General features: G+C 33.9%; 2 protein-coding genes across 6 annotated transcripts in view; one reads left to right on the top strand and one right to left on the bottom strand.

The window, feature by feature from the left end:
• Positions 1-6,793, top strand: part of CLVS1 (clavesin 1) — a 197,014-nt gene extending 190,221 nt beyond the window's left edge. The window contains exon 6 of the mRNA XM_051970146.1: positions 4,325-6,793. Within this exon, the coding sequence (XP_051826106.1) occupies positions 4,325-4,412 (88 nt within the window). The 3' untranslated portion in view covers positions 4,413-6,793. The remainder of the gene's footprint in view (positions 1-4,324) is intronic.
• Positions 4,643-27,523, bottom strand: part of ASPH (aspartate beta-hydroxylase) — a 247,329-nt gene continuing 224,448 nt past the window's right edge. For all 5 annotated transcript variants that reach the window (XM_051970134.1, XM_051970136.1, XM_051970133.1 and 2 more), the window contains one exon: positions 4,643-8,879. In XM_051970134.1, coding sequence (XP_051826094.1) covers positions 8,729-8,879 — 151 coding nt within the window. In that variant the 3' untranslated portion in view covers positions 4,643-8,728. The remainder of the gene's footprint in view (positions 8,880-27,523) is intronic.

Here is a 27,523-nt window from a genome sequence, read left to right as displayed (position 1 = left end):
TGATCAGATGATTCAACTGCCTCCAGCAATCTATTTATTCATTTTTTTTTTTTTTGGCAAGGCAATTGTAGTTAAGTGACTTGCCCAGGGTCACACATTTAGGACATATTAAGTATCTAAGATCACATTTGAACTCAGGTCCTCCAAACTCCCAAACTGGTGCTCTACCCACTGCGCCATTTTGCTGACCCTTGCCTCTAACAATTAGACAAAAGAATCTATTTCTATTCAGGCCACTCTGATTGGCTTTCCTCTTCATAAATTGGATCACCCTTAATCCTATTCCTATTCCTATTGTAAGGTTCCAAGGACACAGGCTCATTTCTTAATGGGAAGTACTTACCCAAACTAGACTCTATTAGGTCTTCTTCTAGTGATATGGAATTCCATCCAAGATTAAGAGACATATGTCCACAGGATTTGGGCACTCTCATCTAGCAGCAATGTCTTCAGAAATTGATTTAATCTAGAGGGATTGGTTTCTGAATGAGAAAATAGGAAGAAGTTTTTATCCTAATTTAAAAATTTATTATTGATATGAGGAAAAAAAATAATCATTTCTCTCAAAGCAGGGCTAGTAATTTGGAATGCAGCTATGCTAAGGGCTCTTGCGTTTACCCAACTATCATTGTGATTTCAGTACAATGAATAGAAGTGGTACACAGGAAGGCTGGTCAATAGGAGAGGATACAGTTGCAATGACTGAAAAACAGAAGTAACAATTTATTTGAGACATAAGGATGATGCACTCATATAGGAGAGAAGCATGCCCCCAGACATCAGTGCCTGATAGCAAAGCTCCAAAGATTCAACTGTAGTTATGGCTCAACATACCATCCTACTTCTGGGGTGTTATGGCTTTCATAATGGAAGAGAAATGACTTTCTTTATTAAATTCACTACCCTGTAGCACCAGCTAATAGAATATCACAGGCCACTTCTTGCTTTATTTTCCCTTTCTCATTGATGATAGAGTGAATGTCATAGTTATGTGAGGAGGAGAGAAGACCATAATGGTAGTTTGAAAAAAGGTATAGTCAGTAAAGATGTATAGATTCTTGCCCTCCTTTTCTTCTACTGGTATTTCCTACTAGGTAGCACAATGTAAGGAGCACATCCTGCCTCTGACATGCTAGCTCTGTACCCTGGCCAAGTTTTTTATCCTGTCTGGTTGTTTTCTTAACTATAAAACAGGATAGAAGGAGCACCTACCTCCCAGGGTTGGTAAAGATTAAAAGAGATAATACATGTAAAGATTTTAGTACAGTACCTGGCACTAGCAAATATTTGATATATTCTTATTTCCTCCTTTCCCAGGCCCTTTAACCCAGATCTTTTTCTCTGTAGCCTGGATGAGTGCATAGTCCCATTTTGTTAATTTTATCAACTTAGAATCATAGGATGATAGATTTAGAGTTAGAAGGTTCTAATCTAAACCTTCATTTTGTCTGTGTCTAGTTGAATGACTCATATTAATGTGCTTATTAGCTTTTCTCAAGTGCTAAAGTCTATATAAGATATAAGGGACTTTTAAAATGTTTTTATATCCTTGGTGCATAGCAGTGCTGCGCACATAGTAGGCATTTAATAAAGATTAGTTGTTATCCTGCGATAGTTTTTCATAAAGCCATAGAAGAGACATGCCATCTATTCATCACTAGGACATCTTGTACATAATGCCAGGTTGTTTCAGGTTATTGCTTTGGAATCTTCTGCTGTAAATCAATTTGACCTGCCCGTAGTGTAAGTCTGTTTTTATTTGGACTTACACCATCTAAGAACTCAGAAATTTCCTGCAGTGATTGAAAAACGAATAGTAGGGAAAGCTGTGGAATAATATAAGCATCTCTTCAGTGTTCCATTGTTTGCCATGTCATGAACAGATGCAAATTCTCCATGAAAACATAGGAAGTACATTTTAATTTCTCTGGAAATATTGGGTAGTAAAATCCCTCTATTTTGGTAATTATTTTGTAGAAACTAAAGGTGATGATGGCAAAAGTCAATTTAGTTATGCAAGTTGTTCAAAAATTTCAAGGGAAGGGTCTAGGTAAAGACTATTAATTTTATTTCATTTAATAGAAGTTTGCCATGACATGTCACCAAATGTTATTTGTTGAAAATATTTTCCAACTTTTAATCTTTCTGTTTTACCTTATCTACTTCATTCCATGTCTCCCTCTTTCCTATCCCAACTGGAAAAAAAAAAAAAGTTAAACATAGATGGCAGGATTCTAACTTCAAAAAAGCTCTTGGATTTGAAGTCAGAGGATGTGTATTTAAATTTTGATTCTATCACTTACTGTCTGACCTCTATGAGCTTAGGAAACGTTTCTTAGGATTATAGCAGCATAGAGGACTGAAAGAGCCCTTATAAATCATCTAATCCTATACTTCCATTTTATAAATAAGAAAGCAGAAGCCAGTCACATGGAGAATAAATAGCAAAGACTGATTTCAATACAAGTCCTCTGTGGACCTCATTTTTTCACTTCATCTGTAAAATGAGCTGAAATTGGATGGCTTCTTCCAGCCCCAAATTTTATCCTAAATTTATATGCAACCAAGAGGAAAAAAAAAAAAAAAAAACTGGTGCCCTCTGGTGGATAATGTACTGGTGGAGTCAGAAGTTTTGTGTTTGAGTTCTGATGCTGCTATTTCACTTGGCATATCACGTTGAGCAAAGCACTTTGTTTCTTTCTAAACCTTAGTGTTCGCCACTGTAAGATAGGAACAATACTGTTACCACCTAAGGGGTGTGTGTGTGTGTGAGAGTGTTGGGGGAGACTGGTGGAAAGGAGAGGGTTTGCTGTAAATACTTTGTAAACTTCAAAGGATTATATGAACATGGACTGCTATTACTATTGTATCCATTAATAAGTCCACTTTATTTTTAAATCTTATGATGGAGCCATCTTGATAGACATGCAGGCTTAAGGAAATTTCATACTGACTTTGAAATGGATTGAGATTTGTAGTATGTGCATCATTTCAGTGGAATCTAACTAAGTCTATTTATGTGCATAATTTTAAATTGTGAATTTTGCCCACTTGAGTCATTCCAAAGCTTCCATTTCCTTGAAGACTTGTAGTAACTATTTTTAGTTTGTAAGCACTTATTCAGTGCTTATGGTGGATGAGGTTTTGGTATGTGGCATTTAAAGCTGAAAAACCATTTCAATTCAAATTTTTATTATGAACATAGAGGGGAAATGAGTATTACTCCAAGAGGAGATAAACCAGAAGTCAGAAATTATTATCTGGAGAATGAAATGGTCTACTTTGCTCTTGAAAATATTTTTTGAAAAATTTAAATGCTTAAATCTGCACAAATCAAAAAATGCTGAGTTAATGAATTTTAGAGGCAGCTAAATGATGCAATGGATAGAGCTCTGGACTGGAGTTAGGAAAACTCAGTTCAAATTGGGCCTCAGACCACTTATTAGCCATGTGAGCTTGATAAATCACTTAACCTTCATTTTTATAAGTTTTCTCAACTATATAATAGGAATAATTACATGTACCTCAAAGTGTTTTGAGAATCAAATGAGCTCAGATTTGTATAATGCTTAACACAGTGAGAGGCACTTAATAGGTGTTTAATAAATGCCAGATATGATGTCTAGGAAAACTATTCCTTTTTTAAATGAGGACAAGGGTTAGAGGGATTATATTCCCCTAATGCTTAGAGCATACCCAGAACAGCATTTTCTGCTCTACTTTTTTAGTTGTGATGTCAAATGAAAAAATTCCTTGCTGGCCAACCAGTGGATAATTATCCTGTATGAACTTAGTTTGGGGCTTTAGATGCACAATTCATCATCGGGTCTCTATAAAAAGCTGGATAATCTTAGAAAATCTCAGGTTATTATTGTGCTCTGACATGACATTGACATTGAAATGATGAGGGCGTATTTGTTCAGGCTACAGACTCTCTGAGATAAAGTCTGCTTTGGCAGATGGAGGGATGGCCATAGGGTCTGGAAAAACTTGGGTTTAAGATTTGCCTCTGACACCTATTGACTGTAACCATGAACAAGTAAGTTACTTTCAGTATTTCAAGAAACTTTTACACACTATAAATTATAAAGTTGCTAATCAAGGGAATTTCCTTGCCAGCAAATTCTCTGAACTAGGTTAAAACATAAAAATATATTATATAGAGCAAATGAGAGATAATATACATAATTGCCCAGAAAAGTTGCATATTTGTTCCCACTTATTAATAATAAGTACTTATTTTTTTCTTGGTAAGCAATTAATAATACTTCCCCCTACCCCTTGTTTCTCTTCTGCCCAACCTCCCCTTAACCACCCTTTACAGATCTCAGTCTGTTGTGGAAGCTGGGACCCTGAAACATGAGGAAAAGGGAGAGAATGAGAATACCCAACCACTCCTGGCTCTGGACTGAATTCCAAATCACCAAAATACATCTTACCAGCCACCAGCCTTCAGTGGCACCAGTCACCTATGAAGCACATGCTTAACTGATCCCCACAGGCACACATCTTGCTTGACAAAAGGTCCTCCACTTCTGTTGACAATAAGGATCGTCACCAGCCATCTGTCTGAGCAGCCAAAGTTAAACAAAGAGCGGAAGGTTTCTTTTTCAGTGGATACAAGAATGAAGCAAGACATCAATTTAAACCAGAAATGAGTTTTTTCCAATTTTTATTTTACATTTATGGTATTAAAAGGATCAAAAAGGGTTGGATTTATTAATTCCTTGCTCACATATACAAAAATATGTACTTTCCCCCTCATATTGGGAAAAAGTGAATACTTTTGCAAACAACATTATGTCCAAATTAAACCATACAGATAATATTTTCAGGTTCAGTATAGTACAAAGCCATGAGACAATAGCTTCTGCAATAATTTTCATCCTCATTGAATTTTTTTCCTTTAATCTCACCACCAGCATTGAATTGTTCATTCTGAGAACATGTTCACACAACTCTGGCTAGTTATGGTTTATTTATTTTGATACTAGGTTAACACTTTTCTGAACTTTTGTATCCTCTACAAAACCATATTGCAGCATAAGGATAGAAGACACACATAATTTGGGAAAACAATTATTTTACTTTTATGACACAATTTTCTATAGGCAATTCTAGAGTCCATTAGCAAGCTAATGACTAAGATACAGATCAAGGTCTGTATGTGTACAAAGGGGAATCTCACTGGAAACATTTTTTCAATGATTGATGGAACTATTCAGATTGTTTCATTTAAGTCAAGAAAGCTAAGAAAATGCTATGGAACCATTTAACCCCCTTCACTCCTGCCATCAGTTAAAGGCTGTAGACAGAGGGCAGTTCTGGTGATTGCTAGAGAAAGCAGACGTTCAGTTGAGGAGAAATACTTCCTCAAATGAATGAATGAATGGCTAAATGGGCATGTACTCTAAACAAAAGGAAAAGAACAGAAATGTAGGACTGAAATGCCAAAGATCAGCTCATTGCTTTATTTGTTTTTAAAAAATCAATCCTATTTATTCACTGAAATGGAAATAGAGATAAAATAAAAGAATACCTGTAAGAAATTATTTTGTGCCATGTGTTTGTTTCCCTAAATCAATTTTACAATTTTAAGCATCTTCTTCTCTTTGATCATCTGCTTCATAAAGGCATTTCTCTATTTATTTGTACCATTACTTGGCATCGTGTCAAACTAAAGGTATTTCAGTTAACAACAAGCAGTACAGTCATAGTTTAAATGACAACATTTAAGAAGGCTAAAGTTTTAAGTTGAGCAAATCAATAAGGAAGACATAATTCAATAGGTCATTTCTAATTGGAATTAGTGTTTACCACTTTTCTCCTTTACTGGAAAAAAAAAGTATCAAAAGGTATTAATGTTTGCATTTGTAGCATATCAGTCATTGCTACTGGTACAGATTAACAGAAAAGGACATTGTTTCTGGCTCAATCTTGTAAAAACCTCAAAACTGGGTTCAAATCCTACCACCTCTGACAATTACTAGCTGTGTGACCTTGGGCAAGTCAACTTACAGAACCTCAGTCTCTTTTATGTGTAAAATGGGGCTAGTAATACCTGCAGTACCTACCTCGCAGGATTGTTGTGAGGTTCAAATGAAATGATGTATATAAAGCGCTTTGGAAACTCTTAAAGTGCTTTATACAAGTCAGTTACTATTTTTATTTTTGCAGAAAAAAATGATAAAGAAGAAAATGAAATTAAAATATAGCCACTCTGCCAATGCAGAGATGTGTAAATAAAACTAGTTACTTTTGGGCAGCCACTCCTAATCACATGCTGAAATAACTTCATCTGTACTGTGACCCAATGACTTTTTTATACAATTATATAGAGAGATGAAGAAGAAATAAAAGCAAATCAGGGAGCCATTTTAATTGCTTGGGTTTATATATATGTGACAATTGTTGGATCTGAGTTTTTAAAATGTCATTGAAGCCAATTAGTGCTATGTTTTAAAACAGTGAAACAATATCTGCCCATTAAGATGGCAGTCTAAATGTTCTGATTTTGTGCATTCTATCTACCATAGTGACCTAAGTTAACATGAGTTAGCTTGTAAATCTGTTTCTCTCCAAATCTCGTAACATGAATGTAAGATGAACATTCTCATGTGCATTTTTCTCATTTGAATTTTCTGTACATGTATGCAATAGATTTACAAACAGGAACCAAATTCAACAAGAATTGACATGAATGTTAGTTACTATTACATGAGCATTGGATTGTACTGTCCTTCTCTGTTGAGTCACTTCCCGTTGTTAAATAAATATTGAAGGACAAAAATGACTTTTTTCTTCTTGTTTTTTTTTTTCTTAATATTGGTCATTATTCTGAAGGTTATGTTTCTCTTGATTCCACACCCATAATGTGCTGTCCCCATTTCACCCTCCCACCCCAATCCTATCCTCCCCACAAAAGCCACAAAATACCTGGTTTAGAAATGGAAGCAAATACACAGGAATCACCAAGTAAGTTACCTATATACTGTTGTCAATCTCTGCATTCTATCTGGGGGATCCTTTTAAGGAAAAGGAATAAGGGCTAAAACTTTAACCCTCAAATAAGACCTATGCTTTTGAGATAGAAGAAATACGAGTAGTTTCAATATTGGAAGACAGCTAAAGAAGGCGAAATTGCCTTGCTCATTCCTGGAATGAAAAGGCTATATGTTCCAGCTAACTTTCTACCAGGCTCCAGGCACTCAAATTTATTTATAAAAATGTGGCATATTCTTCTTGTCCCATGAAATGATATTCTCTGTGTGATTATCATCACACTTCAAATAGAGAAATTACACTGCACACCTTTCAAAGGTGCATTTCTCTCTTACTTGGTTGTAGAAAAAAATCAAACTATTTTGTTTCATCAAAACTTTATCTAGTGATTTGATTATCTAAAGAGATTATTCTTTTAACTGTTACTTCTTTGTAATGTAAGTTATTAAAAATTTACCTATGCAAACCTGATAATTTTTTAAGGCATTCTTTTTCATTTTATGTAGCAATTTTGTTCTAAGGCAAGAATTTAGGAAGACTGTTTCCAATTGTTTTAAAGAAGACAGAATTTCTTATGATACGCCAATATGCAAAAAAAAAATTCCTAGCATTTTTCCATTTGCAGTATTATCCCTTTCATTCTGTCATCCTGAATAACACTATTAAAAATTTATCCATGAAAAATATAGCAGGAATCCTCTGAAGTACCAGAGGAGCATTCTCTTATCCTCCACTTAGATTAATACTGTGTAAAGATAAAGGAGGAATTGGACCCTGATTACTAAAGGTGTCAAGACCCACAGGGCCTAGATTCATTCTGCTCCCAAGCATTTGTTTAATCTTAGGAGACAGAAAATTTTACTATGAATTTTTTTTTCTTTTAAAAAATCTAAATTTTGGCATATATATGGCATTATATATGGCCTTTATAGGGGTCAATTTCAAATTATCATACGTTTTTTCAATGAGGAAACATTTCTTCAGAGAAATTAAAAATCTACTCAGGTTGTCTCTATTATCACCACAAAGTGGGTACACCAGGCCTCCATTTAGAAGAAAAAATAAACTGGTAAAAAGGAAGGTTATTTTCATAAGTTTTTTTAGATAGAGCTTTTGTTTTCTACCTTTTGTTGTCCATCACAGTAGGAAAATAACATTTTCTCTCTCATACTACTTTGTTAATATTAAAAAGAATTACAAAAGCAGAAGAAAACTATGGTGATAGAGTACCCAAAGATAACATACTACACAGCTGAAAGTGGAGCTATTATACAGCTTATTAAAAAAAAGAAAGAAAGAAAGAAAAGAATGTAGTGGTTCATAAAAATAAATGCTCTATGGCTAGCTTAATAGAAAAATACAATTACATTTAAAAATTACAAAATCATAATCATCCATTCACACTATCTACATTTCCTATCAACACACACTGACAAACCTATTCTAGGGGCAAAATCTTTGGCTGGTAAGAAAAAAGGTCTCATGTTTTCATTTTAATGTCGACATCAGAGCAGCATGGAACAGAGAAGGACAATTTCTAAATGAGCTGGAGTAGGCAAACCATTCCTTCAGTGTCTTTTAAACCTGAGCAGGCTAGCATTTTTGAGGCTGCAATTTGAGCAGAAGCATTAAGAGCTTCAGCATTTATGGTTCTGTCTTCACATCCACACAGATACAACAGATGTAAAGAGCCTCCCTCATTTGTGTTGTGAGCCTCCATCATGTGTTAAATTGCAGGCAGACTTCGCCTCTGCTGAGGGGTCAGCTCAGGATGCCACACATCTACAATGAAGATCAGGCGCAGGGAAGATGCATCCTGCCACACCTCATGTTCAAAGGAGTCATCAAAAATGAGCACTTTCCCTTCTTCCCAAATCCTGTAAAAGAAAAACAAGACATTTTCTATGCCATTCAAATATCTGGATGGATGCTAGCTTACCAAAACTCTTATAGGTTTATGGAAATGAATTCTAACATTAAAAGTATGATTTAATATTTTTGATGACCCAGATGATATTATAGGACTGTGATTCTTCATCATAAACATTAATTCTTATAGTTTAGTCTTAAAGATACAGGAAATGAAATAAAATTGAATTTAAAAGTAATTTAAAAAAGAAATCCCTTCTATTAGGGATTTTAATTAACAAAGGGTTAAAAATTTGGCCACTGGCCCTCCATAAAATGCATAATTTTCCTATGAAAAATCACGACTGATGACTTTTGTGAAAACTCCCTGGCATCCTTCCTGACTTCTCATAGGCAAAGGGACAGCCATATCACATTATTCCATCTGGGAAAAGCACCACTGCACAGAAAAGCAGACATTAAAAAGATTATTACTCTTTAACAAAACACAGCAACAGTAAAACCAGGTGTTTCCTAGCTATTGTTCTGTGTTCAGAACATAGGCACATTTAGAAACTCTTGTTCTTTGTCCTAATGTCATCAACATAGGAGATTTTTTTTTTTTAATCAGTGACATTCCTTTTTGGATTATTTCCCTATCAGCAACTGATATGCATATGTTTAGGAAATGAAAACCAATTTTAGTGTTAGCCTAAATAAAATATAGTCAAGCAGTAAGTGGAAGCGGGTAGAAGAAGAAAAATCAGTTTGATACAAAAAGAAAGAACACAGAATTTGAGTGAAAAGACATGGAGAAAGAACACAGAATTTGGAGTAAAAAGACCAGGGATTGAGATGTGGCTCTGATTATTAGGCCCATGTGTGACCATTGGCTTCACTTTCTGAATTGCTGTGCCCCTTTATATAAAATACAGAAGATACTACTTATACTACTTGACTTCAGATTGTAGTAGAAAAAAAAATTTTTTTTAAATGTGAAGTGAAAAGATGACAGATTTACAGTTGGACCACAGAAGCCTTCTAGTGCAACCTTTTATTTGGCAGTTAAGGAAACTGAGGCTAACATGGGTAAAGTGGCTTCCCCAAAGTCATAAGGATAATCAATAAAGAGCTAAGATTCTAATCTAGAATTCTCTTACTCCAAAACAACATTTTCTTCATTCCTTCTACAATCACGTTTCCTCATCATTATCTAATATAATTCAAACCAAAAAAAGAAGAGAATTTTGGATTTTTAAATGACAGATTAAATTGAATTCAATAAGCATTTGTTCATTGATTACTAGGTGGAAAGTACTGTGCTTAGTGGTAAAAATACAAAGATAAAACACAAAATTGGTCTTTAATTAAATGGCTTATTTAAAAAAAAAGCTTTGATTTTCTAAAACCAAATTTCATTATGGAAGTTTATTATATTGTACATGTTCTACTCGATTAAAAAGCTCAATGTTAAAAATATTAAGTACATGTTAGAAAATTCTGGCTGGATTTCAAAGTTACTTAATCACACGATAAGAAGTATTTTAAGACACAAGAATAAGTATAGGGCATGTGCCTTTTACATGTATAAATAGCAAAGTGCTAAAATTAAGTTTTAAAGCATAGTTAGTGAATTTGAAAATATTGTTTTCAAAGTGATAAATTATCTTGTACACTCCTTGAGGGCAGAGACTATTTCTGAATCCCTCACCATATCCCTTATAGTATCTTGCTTAGCACAAATAAGATCTCAATCAATCAACAGCTATTAACTGACATTACCTCTAATATTTGGATAAGAAATGGGTTTACCACTTTAGAGAGAAAAAAATTTTATGTTCTTGATAAAAGGACTAAGCCATGAAGTAACAATCTAATCTATAAGAAAATGTCTATCATAAAATTTTGCATATGAAATCCAAATCCTTTTGAAAACAGTCAAAATCAAGAGTGTGACTATAGCAGAGTTCAAGTTCCTTGAGGCAGAGATAGATGGAGACACATTTGTCTTTGTGCTAAGCACCATTGCCTTTTGTACAACCAGGTGTGTCATCAGGGCTTACTGGATAGCTCAGAAAAGAAGAGAAGGGCATTCATAAAGAAATAAAAGGGCATGGGATTCTTAAAGCCAGGAAATAGTTGTTGGGTTTTTTGTTTTTCTTATTTCAGTACCACCTGGTGGACTAAGCAATCCCTAATGAGATTTATATATAAAAGAAGTGCTACAAAAGAAGTTATGATAGAAAAAGAGAATTGTAAGAATTTGGAGTTGAAAAGGGATTTGGCTATTATTTTAATTTTAAAGATAAGTAAGTAAGGGATAGCAAGTTACTTGTTCAGCATTGAACAAATTGCACACCGAGATAATAATGATTTAACAAAACAAACAATAATCACCAGAAATTAAGTTTCCTAATTCCCAGTTCTTTCCCCTATATTACAATGAATCCTTAGATGAAATTCCTCTTATTTTTGTTGATCAACTCCAGACTGGCATGTGTTTGTGTGTTTTGCAAACACATACATAATATATAGCTTAATTTGATTAGAGATAGACTTGTTTTTACTTTCTAAATTTATTTTCCTTTCAAATGTCATTCAGAAACTAGGGCTATATATTGGATTACCTGCTATCTAGGAGGGATGTGAAGGGGAAGGGAGGGAGAAAAATTTGGAATACAAGGTTTTGCCAAGGGTGAATGTTGAAAACTATGTTTGCATGTATTTTGAAAATAAAATGCTATTATTAAAAAAAGAAGAAACTAAGGCTATTATGTATAGCCACTGAACAGTGAATAGTTAGCAAGTTATGTATTTCTACCAACTTCACTGTGTTTACCTTTAGACTATAAGCTATGATCCAGTCCCTTAGCTCAGTCTCAGATTCCCCACTGAAAACACCACCACCACTACCACCACCACATAGTCTTAGAAGGATTATTCTTTTTATTTAAGTAGTAGATAAGTAGATATTGTAGGGGTGGTTGTTGGAAAATAAACTGTTATGATATAGTAGATAAAGCACCTGCCCTACAGTCAGGAGGACCTGAGTTCAAATCTAAAAAGACACTCAACACTTACCAGCAGTGTGACTCTGCAAGTAACTTAACCCAACTATCTTGCAAAAAAGCAAAAAAACAAAATAAAACAAACCCCCACTGTTGTTTTCCCCACCTTTTCTTGTTTTGTATTGTCTAAAATGAATAAAGGAATTTAAAAAAAAGAAAAGAAATACAAGAAAATAAGCTGTTAAAGGTCAGAAACTATGGCATCATTAACAATTACTTCTTTAACCTAAAAGTTCTTTTTTTGTTCTCCCCTCTCAAGAGACTAGAGTGCTTTGTACCAGAATGTCAGAGCCAGAGCTCCTGAGTTGGAAGGGTCCTCAGTGGTACAACCAGGAGCTAACAAGAATCCCTCCTACAAAAATAATCATCCAACCTCCACTTGAAGGATTGTAGCAAAAGAGAATTCATTACCTCCACATATAATCTATTAAAAGTTTATATAGCTTCGCCGATTTTTCAAGATATCAAGCATAAATTGCCCCTCTGCAGTTTGTATTCATTGTTACTAATAATGCCTAATCCTTCTTCTACCGCCATTCAAATATTTAAAGATCTTTCTTCATCTTCTGTTCTTTGTGCTAAATAGTCCAAGTTCCTTCAAATGATTGTCCTATGGTCTGGTTTTATCTTAAAAGCCTTTACCTCTCAGGACACCCTTTTCTGGTCTCCAAATTAGCAGTGTTGTTATTGTTGTTGTTTAGTCATTTCAGCAGTTTTCTACTTTTTGTGATCCCTTGGAGTTTTCTTGACAATGATGTTGCAGTAATTTGTCATTTTCTTTTCTATCTCATTTTACAGGTGAGGAAACTGAGGAGAACAGGATTAAGTGATTTGTTTCTGGGTCACACAGATAGTAAGTGTCTCAGGACGAATTTTTAACTCAGTTCTTTTGACTCCAGGTTTGGTGCTCTGTTCATTGTGAAATATGGCACCCTAAACTGAATATAATATTCAAGATGTGGATTAATAGGAAAATGGTGAAAATATAACCTTTTACTTTCTGGGCACTGTCTACCTTATAATAGCTTTAGATTAAATTTGCTCTTTTGGCAACTGTCATTCATTAGTATTGTTTGGGTGCCTCTAAATTGTTTCTCCTAGCTTGTACTTTTAAAAAAAAATTCAAATCAAAATTTTTAATTAACTAGCATTTTCTCTGCCTCTTATTTATCTACTTCTATTAATAAAAATTAAAAAGAAAAAACTTTTCCAAATATGCATATTTAAACAAAACAAGTGGCTACGTTAACCATATATAAAAACATTGCTATAACTTTCTATTTTAAATTCATCACTAGTTGGTAGTTTTGCAATTTATTTTTTTAATCCAACTTGAAAAACAGAACATGATTGGGAAAAGCAAAAACATAAAAATAAAAAGGAGGGAAAACTCCAAAAGAACCAATTATGGTGTAAAAGGGTGGTAAGAAAACCACCACAAAGTACTTTATGTGTCCTGACAACTTAACTCCTGCTTATTAGATATTGAAGAGGACTAATCATGACCCAAGAACTTGATAGGTAGAAATGTACTTGTTTATTTATTTATTTTGCAGGGACTCCAATAGTTTATAGCTTTTAAGAGGGATTAAGACAAATTCAATGATAAATGTGGAAATATGTTTAGAAGAATTGTATATGTTTAACCTATATTGGACTGCTTGTTGTGTAGGGGAGGAGTACCTGGGGGAAGGGAGAAAAATATGCAACACAAGGTTTTGCAGGGATGAATGCTGAAAACTATCTTTGCATGTATTTTGAAAAATAAAAAACTATTTTTTTTAAAAAAAGACAAATGTGAGACTAAAAACTGAATACAAATATTGAGAGGAGAAAACCACTGATATGGGAATCAATTTCTGAAAACAGTTCCATTCCCAGGGAAAGTAGGACAACTCAAATATAGCCTTAACATGATTTGGGGGTTGATTCTTTTAAGGCCATGAAAACAGTATCACTCCATGTGTTCTGTTTGACTTATATCTGCCCTTTGTAAACTTCTCACATTGCCTCAAGCACTTAATTCACTTGCTTTGGGCATGGATATTTTTTAAAAGCTTAAATTGAAAAAAAAAAATTAAATCTTCATCAATTATCAGATGGAGCCAGATTTGCAAATACCCCAAAGTGCAGCACTTATTCGGCTAAAAGATAAAAGCAGAAGACAATAAAATTCATCTAAATTCCTGACTGAAGTGGCTGGAGAGGTTAAAGCAGAGGTCCATCTATCACTAGCATGGGAAAGCAAGAGGACTTTACACAACAAAAAGAATCATAAAGATGTCAAAGGTCTATTATACTCCTTCAGGGCTAAAAATAAAAGCTATCATTGAAATGCAAATAAATATTTTTCAGACCACTTAGTTGTGAAAAAAGCTTCATAGATATGATTAAGTTAACATTCAAATTATGACATGGAAAGATCCCCTTTGGATAAAAGACCCATGAACACATTGAAAAAGAGTCTTCCTGGGAACCTTTCCCAGCAGCTTTCATAGAAACAAATTCAGGCAACACCTCAGACAGGATTCTGACCCCAGCAGGCTTTGCCATAATTTGGTTTTCTAAAACTTCTTTCTGAATTTCATGTTTTGAAGGAAAAAAAAAAAAAGACCTACTCTGGTTTTGTAAAATGATAGCAAAAAACTTACTTGCAAGATTATGTAACATCATAAAAACCTATTATTTATTAAATTACAATAATTATAATTAATAATATTTCTGGAAATATTTGATAATAAAAATTTTGTTATACAATTAGCACTGATTTTAATAGTACTAAATAATGATATTAGGTGCTTTGATAGTCTGCCACCCAAGTGCAGACATGTAAAGAAAGACAAAATGGCAAAGATAAGGTTTGAATTCATCACTATAAAGCCAAAATTCTTTCTTTGTACCATTCATACAATCAGCAACCTCTATGTTTCCCATCCACAGACAAGTTAATAGCAACACTTTAGTGGCATTCAGCATCACCTTTGTAAGGCCCTAATTATCCAGAGTCCTTGTCCTTATCCCAGATATGTGAGCTAATAATGTAGCATCCTAAAGAAACAATTCCTGATAACTTCTGACACTTAGAATAAAACAGACTTTTGGCAATAGCTGGTGGAACTTTAGCCATCAGTTCTGATTCTCTTGATGCTTTCCTCTTGCATTTTGTGATCTAGAATTGGCTTATCAGTACACTTGTCCTGGAGTAGTGTATTGTTGTTGTGTTTAATGTCTTATTTTCTCATTGGCTAATAGTGAGATCTGAGCCTGTATCTTATCTATGTTCATATCACTTTTGTATGTTTCAAGGAATGTATTTAATAAATGTTGAATTAAGGGGAAAAAAGTTTTAAAGTTTCACATAGCAAACTTAAAAACCACAAATATCACTAGCATCTTTAGAAAGCAACAACAAAATACAGGAAGAAGTAATAGAAAAATAAGTCCTATTAAAAATATATTAAATATTTGAGAATCACTCTACTAAGGTATTTTATATATATAAATATATATATATATATATGTATATGAGCTTAAAATGCTTCCTAAAATTGACAAAATACCTTAAATAACTGGAGGCCTATCAAGGGTTCATGACTATGTTCTACTAATATAATAAAAATGAGATAGTAAATTACTTTAAATAATTAGAATAATACTAATCAAAGTACAAAGAGACTACTTCATAAAGCTACATACAGTAAGAACAAATACCATTTGGAAGAACCCAAATGATAGGTTGGTCCATCAGTTCCCATCATTGGGAAATGCTGAATATGTTATGTTATATGAATATTATAATGGAATATTATTGTTCTATAAGAAATGATGAGCATGCTGATTTCAGAAAAGCCTGGAAAGACTTGCAGAACTGATGCTGAATGAAGTGAGAAGAACTAGAAAAAGTTGTACAAAGCAACAGCAAGATGATGTGATGATCAAAACTGTGATGGACTTGACTCTTTTCAACAATGAATTGATTCAAGGCAATTCCAATAGACTTGTGATGAAAAGAGCCATCCACATCCAGAGAGAGAGCAATGGAGATTGAATGTATTGTTGATTGTTTGCTTGTTTTTTTTTTCTTGTTTTTTTCTTTTACCTTTTAATCTGATTTTTCTTGTGCATCATGTCAAATATGGAAATATGTTTAGAAGAACTGCATATGTTTAACCTACACTGAATTGCTTGCTGTCTGTGGGATGGGTTTAGAGGGAGAAGGAAGGGAGAAAAACTTTGAAACACAAGGTTTTACAAAAGTGAATGTTGAAAACTATTTTTGCATGTATTTAAAAAAATAAAAGTTATTAAAAAAGAAAACCAAGTCTAAAAACTACTGATTTATATAAAGATATGCACAAACTGATGGAAAAAAGTAAGTAGAATAAGGAAAGCAAGTTTTACTATGATTATAAAAAATTTTCACTATTAGATTTGAAATAATTCAAAATAACAAAACCAAAACTAAAAGCCCTGAAATAATAATAAACAAGCTTAGCCCCCCAAAGTAGGTATGAGAATGCACCTTCCTTTTTTTTTTTTGGCAGAGATTCTGGACTACCAGTGTTGAACATTGTATATAATGTTGGAGTTGATGTGTGGGTTTATTTTGCCAGAAAAATGAGGCATATGAAATTCTTTAAAGATCTAGTTATTTCTAAAGTTGGAAAGCTTTGAGAATGGAGAGAGAAAAGAAGACTTTACAATTAAGTAGTAACTGGTTTTCTGGAAACATTCTGGCTGCCCAGTGGAAAAGCAGGTACCATTAGCAAATGCAAAGACTGAGACTAAGGGGAAGAAAACATTCCCATATTCTCCTCCCCAGTGGCTGGTGGTAAAGGACTACAGATTCCATACTAGATCCCAGCCCATGCATCCCCAGAGGATAGAGGGACATACAACGTCAGCAGAAGCATGATTATAATTTAGATGTTACACATGATTCAGAACAATCGGGCATATATAAGGAAAGTTCTTGAGCTGGGTATAGAAGACTGCATTTGATGAATATCAGTTCTATTATATTTAGCTTTCATACCATCCCTTACCATATCAAGTGCCTCAAGATAAAAAGATTATATCTATTTAATCCATTTTAATGATATTTTCTCCTTACATATACTTATAACAAACTTTATCATTGTTTTTATTTCATCAAACCCCACAGGTGTCAGAGAAAGAAAAAGTGGTACTAATCAGTAAATACATACATTCACAAATTTTGCAAAAAAAAAAAAAAAAAAAAAAGCCAATCTAGAGAAAAAAACTAAAAACAAAATAAAGACCATAATGGCTCTAGGCATCTCCAGGAACACTCTGGGCTCCAATGAGAACTGGGGTGATTCCCATATCATTATGATAGCAGATGCTGGGATTTCTCATGGACCACAGCCAATATTCTGCAACATCAGGGAGCCCATGAAAAGAAGAGTTAAAAAACAAAACAAAACAAGTGTAGATACTAAACAATTTTAGTTATTTATGGCTTGTATAATAAGCTTCTATTATGAGATGCTATCTTCTTGGCCCTTTTATAAATTCAACAAAAGCGACTGCCAGCAATATTCTGTGGCAATTGAATAAATAAGGCTGTTTTTTGGCTAAATATTTCCAAGTGGAGGAAATTTCCACAAAGAAGAAGAGTCATAAGTACTAAACCTTTCAATGTGTCTTGGGAGATTTTCCTTTAACCATTAGATAATCAGGTCCTAGGCATCAGCCTAGAGACTGAAAAAAAAAATAGTAGAAAGAACCCTAGAGCCCATAAAAATAGGACTGATAAAGGTCCTGACAACAGTAAGAATATGTTCTTCCTGTAGTAGTGTTCCAGTTGGTCACTCAGTCTTGGAGAGAAACAAAATTCATCAAAACTTTGGGAATCTTAAAGAACTTAGTAGTAGGCTAGAGAAGACACATAACAATGCTGGGCCATAATAAGAAAAGCACTGACAGTAAAGAACAGACAAAATTCATATGACTAAGAGAAATGAACATATATTTCAAAGAAACACAGTAAGAAAAAAACAGGGAAGATAAGTTATTTCACTCTTATCTGAGATGGAAACAGAAAAAGAAAACACACACACACAAATCTAAACAATGTTCAATCAAAGGAGTCTGGGATGAGGCAAAAAGAAGTGGAAGGGGATCAAGTTCATATTTTTGCAAAGTAAGTACTCACTTGAAAGAAGTAAAAAACAGATATATTTAATGGATGAGAAAAGAAACATAGCAATTATAGTCCTAAATATAAAGGGGATTTAATTTCTAATAAAAAAGTAAAAGAACAAAGAAATAGATAAGGAAAAAACCCTCAAAATTTGCTGCATACAAAAGTATATCACTTACACACACTTACACACACACACACACACACACACACACACACACACATAGCCATACACACACATAGCCATACACACAGAAACAGAATAAAAATACAGCAAGGAACAAAATGCATCATGATTAAGGTTAGCCTAAAATACAGAAGATACACTCATTATCTCAAGGTAAAATAAATATAAAAATGTATCAAGTCAATAGAAACAAATACATAATACTTAAAGTATTATAATGAAAAAACCAACATTAAATACACATGCATCAAATGACATATTGGGGTAAGCTCTTAAAGGAAAAGGTAAGGAAAACATAAAAGATACTCATAAAACAGCATGTGACTTCAATATCCAGGTCTTAGAATTGGATTAAAAAAATAAATTAGCAGGAAAACACAGAGCTGAAAAAATTGTTCAATTGTTCATATCTAAACTGGATCTAGAAATGCAAGTTATAGTAATAAGACAATAAAAACAAGCTATAAACATTGGAAAAGGGGGGACAGAATTACCATTATCTATAGGTGACAATAATATAGAATCTAACCGATGTGATTAATAGCTTGAGCAGGTTTGATTTACAAAAATCAATAGCATTCCTACACAGTACTAACATAATCCAGAAACAAACAAACAAAAAAAACCCCACTAAACCCCTCCCCAAATTCCATTTAGAACAAATGCAAAATATATATAATCCAAGAAAGTATAAAACAGAAATCAAAGAATATAATAGACTACATATCAACATATTCAGAACATTACTCTCTGTGTTTGGGGAAAGACTATAAGAAACTATGATATGTGGATAAATATACTACTACTTAAAATAAGAAATTATTTGAGGATTTAAAAAAATTGATACAGAGGGAAATAATCAGAACCACAAAAATATATATAACTACAATAAAATAATGAAAAAAATCATCCTCAAAAAAAGTCCAAGTCGGAATAACTAAAAAGCTAATGAAACAGTTTCTTTATCAAATGAAATATCTCTCTCCTCATGGTAAACAGATGGAGAGAAGAGTATCAGGAAATAACATTGTATTGTCTGCCAACTGTAGTAACTATATAGCATCATTTTATTTTATTTTTGTCATATGCGGGAACATTTAATTTTGAGTGGTATGTGTGTGTGTGCGCGCACGTGTGCGTGTGCATGTGTGTGTAGGGGATGGCTAAAATTTCTGTGATGTAAAGCCAAATAACAAATAACAGTAAAATGTGTATTTCAATTAATTTTATTTTCTTTTAATTTTCCCTGGCTTTGTCACTAACATAATGGCAGTGTTTCACTTTCTAGCCATATATCATTTTGGTTTTAACATTTTGGAATGACATTTTTACAAGCAGAAACACTGAATGCACAGGGGAGGTATAAGCTCATAGCTCATTCTATTAACATGTTTCAATCAAATTTTTGGAGGGAGCGCTTACAGAAATGGAATGATGATTTCCTTCCTGGAATTATTCAAGGCTGGCTTTTACAGCTTTTACAGTTAATTAAGGTGACAATTAAATCCAGCTGTATTAGTGGTATGATCATCAACAGATTCAATTTTATTGGAACTAAACTGGAGATCACCAATTCATTTTACGTGAGCCAGAGTACAAAACAAGCAGGTGGTGACAATTCTGTGAACTTGAATGCAACTCCCCAGCCAAGGAAAAAAAGACTTCTCAGCAGTCATTCCCAATCTCTTGCCAATTTCAACAGGTTAACACATTCCAAAAGACTACTTTATTTATGGAAATAAAATACTGGAAACTTATGTGCTTCTCAGTCAATAAAGTACATGCACTTAATATTTGCAGGGATGTGGACTGTAGTGACAGCATATTTAAAGGAGCCATAAACCTGCAGGAGTCCTATCATCTCTGAAGAAACAGCAATCAAATTACTATTACTTGAGAATTCCAATGTACAAATTGCCCACGTTCAGGCCTTTGAAGAGCTCTTAAAAAAAAAAAAATTCCTTCCTATTACCCAGAATACGGAAGACTGATTCTTCTTTGTGTATGTTTAGATAGCAATCCTGTTTTGACAAAAATAGTAAGAAACTTCTAGATTTCAAACCATTCTCCACCATCCACGAATAGTAATATACTCATTCTGATAGTTTGCAGTTCTCAGTAAATATTACACTGAAATTGATTATTTTTGATGACATTCTCTTAAAATAAGAATATTTTCTTCATCATAAGTTGTCTACAAGAATCGTCCTTAGTAATAAGCATAACTCATCACAATGCAGTGTTACAGTCTTAACTACTTTAGAGTGATTGGTGATGATGATAGGGGTAATAATATTCTGATGACTATTACAGGCCTTATCAAGAAGTGGGTGCTTCAGCATTTCTTCATATATATGACCCCCACTAACACAATATATATACATACATATGTGATGATTGTGTATATATATATGAGGATAGCAATCACAATGATCATTAACAAGACTTTTAATTGTTTGCAGTAGAATTTCTGCAAATTTTTACCAGTAGTTCCTCATAAGCTAGTAAAATAAGTTAACAATGCTACACATAATTTAATAAAAGTAGGAAGCAAGGGCACTTCCGGCCAAGATGGTGGAGAGGACACACATCTATCTAAGCTCCTTCTTGCCTTCAGAATACTTTATTTCATGACAAGGCCTCAGAATTAGTGCTTGACTGAAAAAATCCACAAATATGTTACTAACAGAAGATATCCTCAAAATTTGCTAGAAAAAGTCTGTTTTTGCTCGAGGACAGCAATGGTTAGACCAGGTGCAGGCTGAGGGCAGGCAGCAGCAGCGAGAGCATGGCAGGCAGCTCACATTTAGCAGTCCGGAGGGGGGTGGGGTATGTGATCTCAGCTGTTTCTGCAGGGAGAACTTTACTACAGTGTGGCTACTTTGCCCTGGCAGCAAGCCAGCAGAGAAGCAGAAAAGCTAAAAATACAGAAGGTGAAGACTATAACCTTGAAAAGCTAGGGTCTCTTAGGACCTGGCCATATCCACTCAGAGTAACTCAGCACGCTCTCAGAGTCTCAGAGCGCAGGCGTAATGCAGCCATTGTTGTCCTGCTAGTGCCTCAATGCTGCCCTTACAGTCTGTAGAGGAAGCTCAGTAATACCATCCAGTCTCCCCCACTCTCCCACCCCCCACCAAAAAAAAGCAGACTGCATTTGGTTTTTTGCTAGTTTGTTTTCTTTGACAAAATGAGCAAAAAATTAAAGCGGGCCCTAACAATAAATAGCTTCTATATGGATAGAAAGCAGACTTTAAACCTTGAGGAGACTAAAAACAGACTGTCTCCAGGTGAATCCCCAAAGAGAGATATGATCTGGACCCTACTACACAAGACTCTCATAGAAGAAATTAAAAAGGCTCTCACAAGAGAGCTAAAAGAAAAATGGGAAAAGGAAACTTGGCAAGAGGGTCTGGATAAGTCATCACATTCATTTAAAGATAGAGTGGATAAAGAAATCAAATCCTTGAAAAACAGAATTAGAGAGTTGGAAAAAGAAAATAGACCTCTAAAAAATAAAATTGGTGAAATGGAAAAAAATTCCATAGAACAAAACAACTCACTTAAAAACTCAATTGGACAATTACAAAAAGAAATAAAAAAAGTAAACAAAGAAAACAATGCATTAAAAATCAGAATTGAACAAATGGAAATGACTTGAGGAGACACCAAAAATCAGTCAAGCAAAACAACAACAACAACAAAATGAAACAATGGGAAAAAAATGTCAAATACATTCTTGGGAAAACAACAGACCTGGAAAACTGATCTAGGAGAGATAATCTGAGAATTATTGGACTTCCTGAAAAATATGATGAAAAAAAGAGCCTGGACACTATTTTCCAGGAAATTATCAAAGAGAAGTGCCCAGATGTTACAGAAACAGAGGGTAAAATAGACACTGAAAGAATTCATTGATCACCTACTGAAAGGGACCCTAAAATCAAAACTGCAAGAAATAGTGTGGCTAAATTTCATAAGTAACAGACCAAGGAAAAAATACCACAAGCAGCTAGAAAAAAACAATTCAAATATAGAGGAGCCACAATAAGGATTACTCAGGATCTAGCAGCACCCTCATTAAAAGATCGAAGGGCCTGAAATCTGATATTCTGAAAGGCTAAGGAACTTGGTATGCAGCCAAGAATAACTTACCCAGCCAAAATGAGCATTTTTCCCTCAGGAAAGAAGATGGACAATGAAATAGGTGAATTTTCATCTATTTCTGATGAAAAAATCAGAACTAAACAAAAAGTTTGATCTCCAAATATAGGACTCAAGAGAAACATAAAAAGGTAAAAAGAAATCTTGGAATCTATATTTCTGTTATAAATAGACATAAAGAACACATGTATAATTTGTTTTAGAAACTAGAGGTGGAAAGGAAATTATATGAAAAAGGGTAAAGTGGGAGTACAACATCTCACGAAGAGGCAAAGGAAACCTATTATATCTGAGGTGTAATGGGCTGAGGCTTGAGTTGATGCACTAAGGTCCCAAGCACGTGAGGCTAAATAGTAATTGGACCATACTCTATTAATATATATGCTTGGAGAAAGAATGGCCCCCGTCCACTCTTTGTGCAAGTCCTAATGTGTTGTATAGGAAATGATGATTTTGGTGGGTGGAGGCAGGGGAGTGGAAAAGGAAGGGGAAGGAGAGACTGCTTGCATTTGCCATTGCGACGGCTTTTCAGCTCAGGTCTCTCTCTGCTAGCTGGCTTCCTGTCGCAGCTGCCCATATTGCTATCGCAATCCTTCTTGCCCATTTTGCTAACGCAATCCTTATTCACCTCTTCACTTCAATAAAGATTGAAGATTTTTCCCTTAACCTGAATTCCTGACTCCGGCTGATTTTAAATACACGGTCATTACACTGAGAGAAAAAAGGGAGGGGGATGAACATAGTATATATCTTACTCTCATCAGAATTGGCTTAAAGAGAAAAATATTAGATATAATCGATTTACAGAGAAACTTCTCCCACCTCACTGAAAACTGAGAGGGGAAAAGTGAAAAGGGAAGAAGTAAGCTAAGCAGAAGGGAATACAAAAATTATGAGGAAAAGGGGTAAGAAAAGGGGAGGAACTCTAAGGTGGAAAAGGGGAGGGATGCTAAAAAGGGAGGGCTGTGAAAGGCAAATGGTGCTCACAACTTTAATACTGGGGAGAGGGGTGAGGAGGAAGGAAAGGAGAAAAGCATAAGCAGGGGTTAACAAGATGGCAAGTAATATAGAATTAGTAATTTTAACCATAAATGTGAATGGAGTAAACTCCCTCATAAAGTGGAAGTGGATAGCAGATTGGATTAAAAGCCAGAATGCTACAATATGTTGTTTCTGGGAAACATACTTGAAGCAGGGCGACACATGGAGAATAAAGGTAAAAGGCTGGAGCAGAATCTACTATGCTTCAGGGGAAGTCAAAAAAGTAGGGGTAGCCACTTTGATCTCAGGTCAAGCAAAAGCAAAAATTAATCTAATTAAAAGAGATAAGGAAGGGCACTATATCTTGCTAAAGGATAAAATAGATAATAAAGCAATATCAATATTAAACATATATGCACGAAATGCTATAGTATCTAAATTCTTAAAAAGAGAATTAAGAGCAAGAAGAAATTGCTCCTATAAACTATAATAGTGGGAGATCTCAACCTTGCATTCTCAGAATTAGATAATCAAACCACAAAATAAATAAGAAAGAAGTCAAAGAGGTAAATAGAATACTAGAAAAATTAGGTATGATAGATCTTTGGAGAAAACTAAATGGAGACAGAAAGGAATACACTTTCTTCTCAGCAGTTCATGGAACCTATGCAAAAACTGACCATATATTAGCACATAAAAACCTCAAATTCAAGTGCAGAAAGGTAGAAATAGTAAATGCATCCTTTTCAGATCACAATGCAATGAAAATTACATTGAATAAAAAGCCAGGGGAAAATAGAGCAAAAAATAATTGGAAACTAAATAATCTCATACTAAAGAAGGATTGGGTGAAACAGCAAATCATAGACATAATTAATAACTTCACCCAAGAAAATGACAATAATGAGACATCATGCCAAAATGTGTGGGATGCAGCCAAAGTGGTAATAAGGGGAAGTTTTACATCTCTAGAGGGCTACTTCTCATAAAATAGAGAAACAGAAGGTCAGTGAATTGGGCTTGCAACTAAAAATGCTAGAAAAGTAACAAATTAAAAACCCCTAGTCAAACACTAAACTTAAAATTCTAAAAATAAAAGGATAGATTAATAAAATTGAAAATAAAAAAACTACTGAATTAATTAATAAAACTAGGATTTGGTTTTATGAAAAACCAACAAAATAAACCCTTAGTAAATCTGATTTTTTTTAAAAAAGAGGAAAATTAAATTGTTAGTCTTAAAAATGAAAAGGAAGAACTTGCCACCAATGAAGAGGAAATTAGAGCAATAATTAGGAGTTACTTTGCCCAGCTTTATGCCTATAAATTCGAAAACTTAAATGAAATGGAAGAATACCTTCAAAAATATAGCTTGCCCAGATTAACAGAGCAAGAAGTAAATTGGTTAAATAGTCCCATTTTAGAAAAAGAAATAGAACAAGCTATTAATCAACTCTCCAAAAAAAAAAAAAAAAATCCCCAGGACCAGATGGATTTACATGTGAATTCTACCAGAAATTTAAAGAACAATTAACTCCAATGCTATATAAACTATTTGAAAAAAATAGGGATTGAAGGAGTCCTACCAACTTCCTTTTATGACACAGACATGATACTGATACCTAAACCAGGTAGGTTGAAAACAGAGAAAGAAAATTATAGACTAATCTCCTTAATGAATATTGGTGCAAAAATCTTAAATCAAATATTACCAAAAAAGATTACAGAAAATCATCCCCAGGATAATATACCATGACCAAGTAGGATTTATACCAGGAATGCAGGACTGGCTTAATATTAGGAAAACTATTAGCATAATTGACTATATCAATAACTAAATTAACAAAAACCATATGATCACCTCTATAGATGCAGAAAAAGTATTTGATGAAATCCAACATCCATTCCTAGTAAAAACATTTGAGAGTATAGGAATAAATGGACTTTTCCTTAAAATAGTCAGGAGCATCTATTTAAAACTGTCAATAAGTATCATATGAAATGGGGATAAACTGGAACCATTCCCAATAAGAACAGGAGTAAAACAAGATTGCTCACTATCACCATTATTATTCAATATTGTATTAGAAATGCTAGCTTCGGCAATAAGAGTTGAGAAAGAGATTAAAGGAATTAGAGCAGGTAATGAGGAAACCAAATTATTACTCTTTGCAGATAATACAATGGTATACTTAGAGATTCTACTAAAAAGCTATTAGAAATAATTCACAACTTTAGTAAAGTTGCAGGATACAAAATAAATCCACATAAATTCTCAGCATTTTTATACATCACCAATAAAATCCAACAGCAAGAGATACAAAGAGAAATTCCATTCAAAATAAGTGTCGATAGCATAAAATATTTGGGGAATCTACCTACCAAAGTAAAGTCAGGAATTACATGAGCAAAATTATAAAATACTTTCCACACAAATAAAGTCAGATTTAAATAATTGGAAAAATATTAAGTGTTCTTGGATAGGCCGAGTGAATATAATAAAGATAAAAATACTACCTAATCTATTTATTTAGTGCTACACCAATCAGACTCCCAAAAAACTATTTTAATGCCTAGAAAAAATAACAACAAAGTTCATATGGAAGAACAAAAGGTCAAGAATTTCAAGGGAACTAATAAAAAAAAATTATCAAATTGTGCAAACCCTTTGATCCAGCAGTGTTGCTACCGGGCTTATATCCCAAAGAGATACTAAAGAAGAGAAAGGGACCTGTATATGCCAAAATGTTTATGGCAGGCCTTTTCATAGTGGCTAGAAACTGGAAAATGAATGGATTCCCATCAATTGGAGAATGGCTGGGTAAATTGTGGTATATGAATGTTATTGAATATTATTGTTCTGTAAGAAAAGACCAGTAAGATGAATACAGAGAGGCTTGGAAAGACTTACATGAACTGATGCCAAATGAAATGAGCAGAAGCAGGAGATCATTATACACTTCAACAACAATAGTGTATGAGGATGTATTCTGATGGAAGTAGATATCTTTGACAAAGAGAAGATCTAATGCAGTTCCAATTGATCAATGATGGACAGAATCAGCTACACCCAGAGAAGGAACACTGGGAAATGAATGTGGACTACCTGTATTTTTGTTTTTCTTCCCAGGTTATCTTTACCTTCTGAATCCAATTCTTTTTGTGCAACAAGAGAATTGTACAGATCTGCACACATAATTGTATCTAGGATGTACTTTAACATGTTTAACATGTATAAGAATGCCTGCCATGTAGTGGAGGAGGTAGAGGGAGGAAAGGGAAAAATTGGAACAGAGTGCAAGGGATAATGTTGTAAAAAATTACCCATGCATTTGTTCTGTCAATAAAAAACTATAATTTAAAAAAAGTAGGAAGCAAGAAGAGGGTTTAAATTTCTTGTTTATTGTTATAATTAATGTGAGTGGCATTGTAAGGAATGGAATTTATAAGCCTTATCTTTTGCAAGGATATAAAGTCAACTTGATTATTTTTCCAGGTTTTACAGTTGAGAGAGGAATTATTTCTACTTGCCATACAATCAATGGGTATTTACTGACTACCTACTATGGAGTAGATGCCACAAGTAGGACAGAAGAGGAAAAGAAGAAATTTGTAATCTAGCAGAGAAGAAGAGATGAATACACATGAATCAAAAGAAAATAATATAAACCAATATATAATTAAATGTGACATTATGTGGTAAATCAGAATAAGCATTGTAGAATTCAGAAAACAAGGAATTCCCCAATGAGTATCCCTCAAGGATTTGTCCTGGTTCCTCTTCTATTCTCTATTCATTCTATCTTAGTGGTCTTCTCAGATACCATGGGTTCAATTTGTAATGGTAAGCAGAAATTTTCATTTCTATACAATGTATCCCAAAAGCCTTACTGCAGTTCAAGCCCTAATTTCTCTCCTAAACTTCAGCCTTCCATCACCAAATGCCTACTGGACACTAACACAGATATGTCCCCAATACCTCAAGTTCAACGGGTTCAAAATTAAACTCATTACTTTCCCCTTCTGAATGTGCTCATTTTCTAAAATTATCTGTCTGTTAAAGGTGCTATTATAAATAGCCTCTTAAAATTGCTATCCTTGACTCTACTT

The sequence above is a fragment of the Antechinus flavipes genome, chromosome 1, assembly GCF_016432865.1.
Source record: "Antechinus flavipes isolate AdamAnt ecotype Samford, QLD, Australia chromosome 1, AdamAnt_v2, whole genome shotgun sequence".
NCBI lineage: Eukaryota > Metazoa > Chordata > Mammalia > Dasyuromorphia > Dasyuridae > Antechinus > Antechinus flavipes.
Note: the sequence above shows the minus strand (reverse complement) of the source record. Positions and strands in the feature narration are given on the sequence as shown.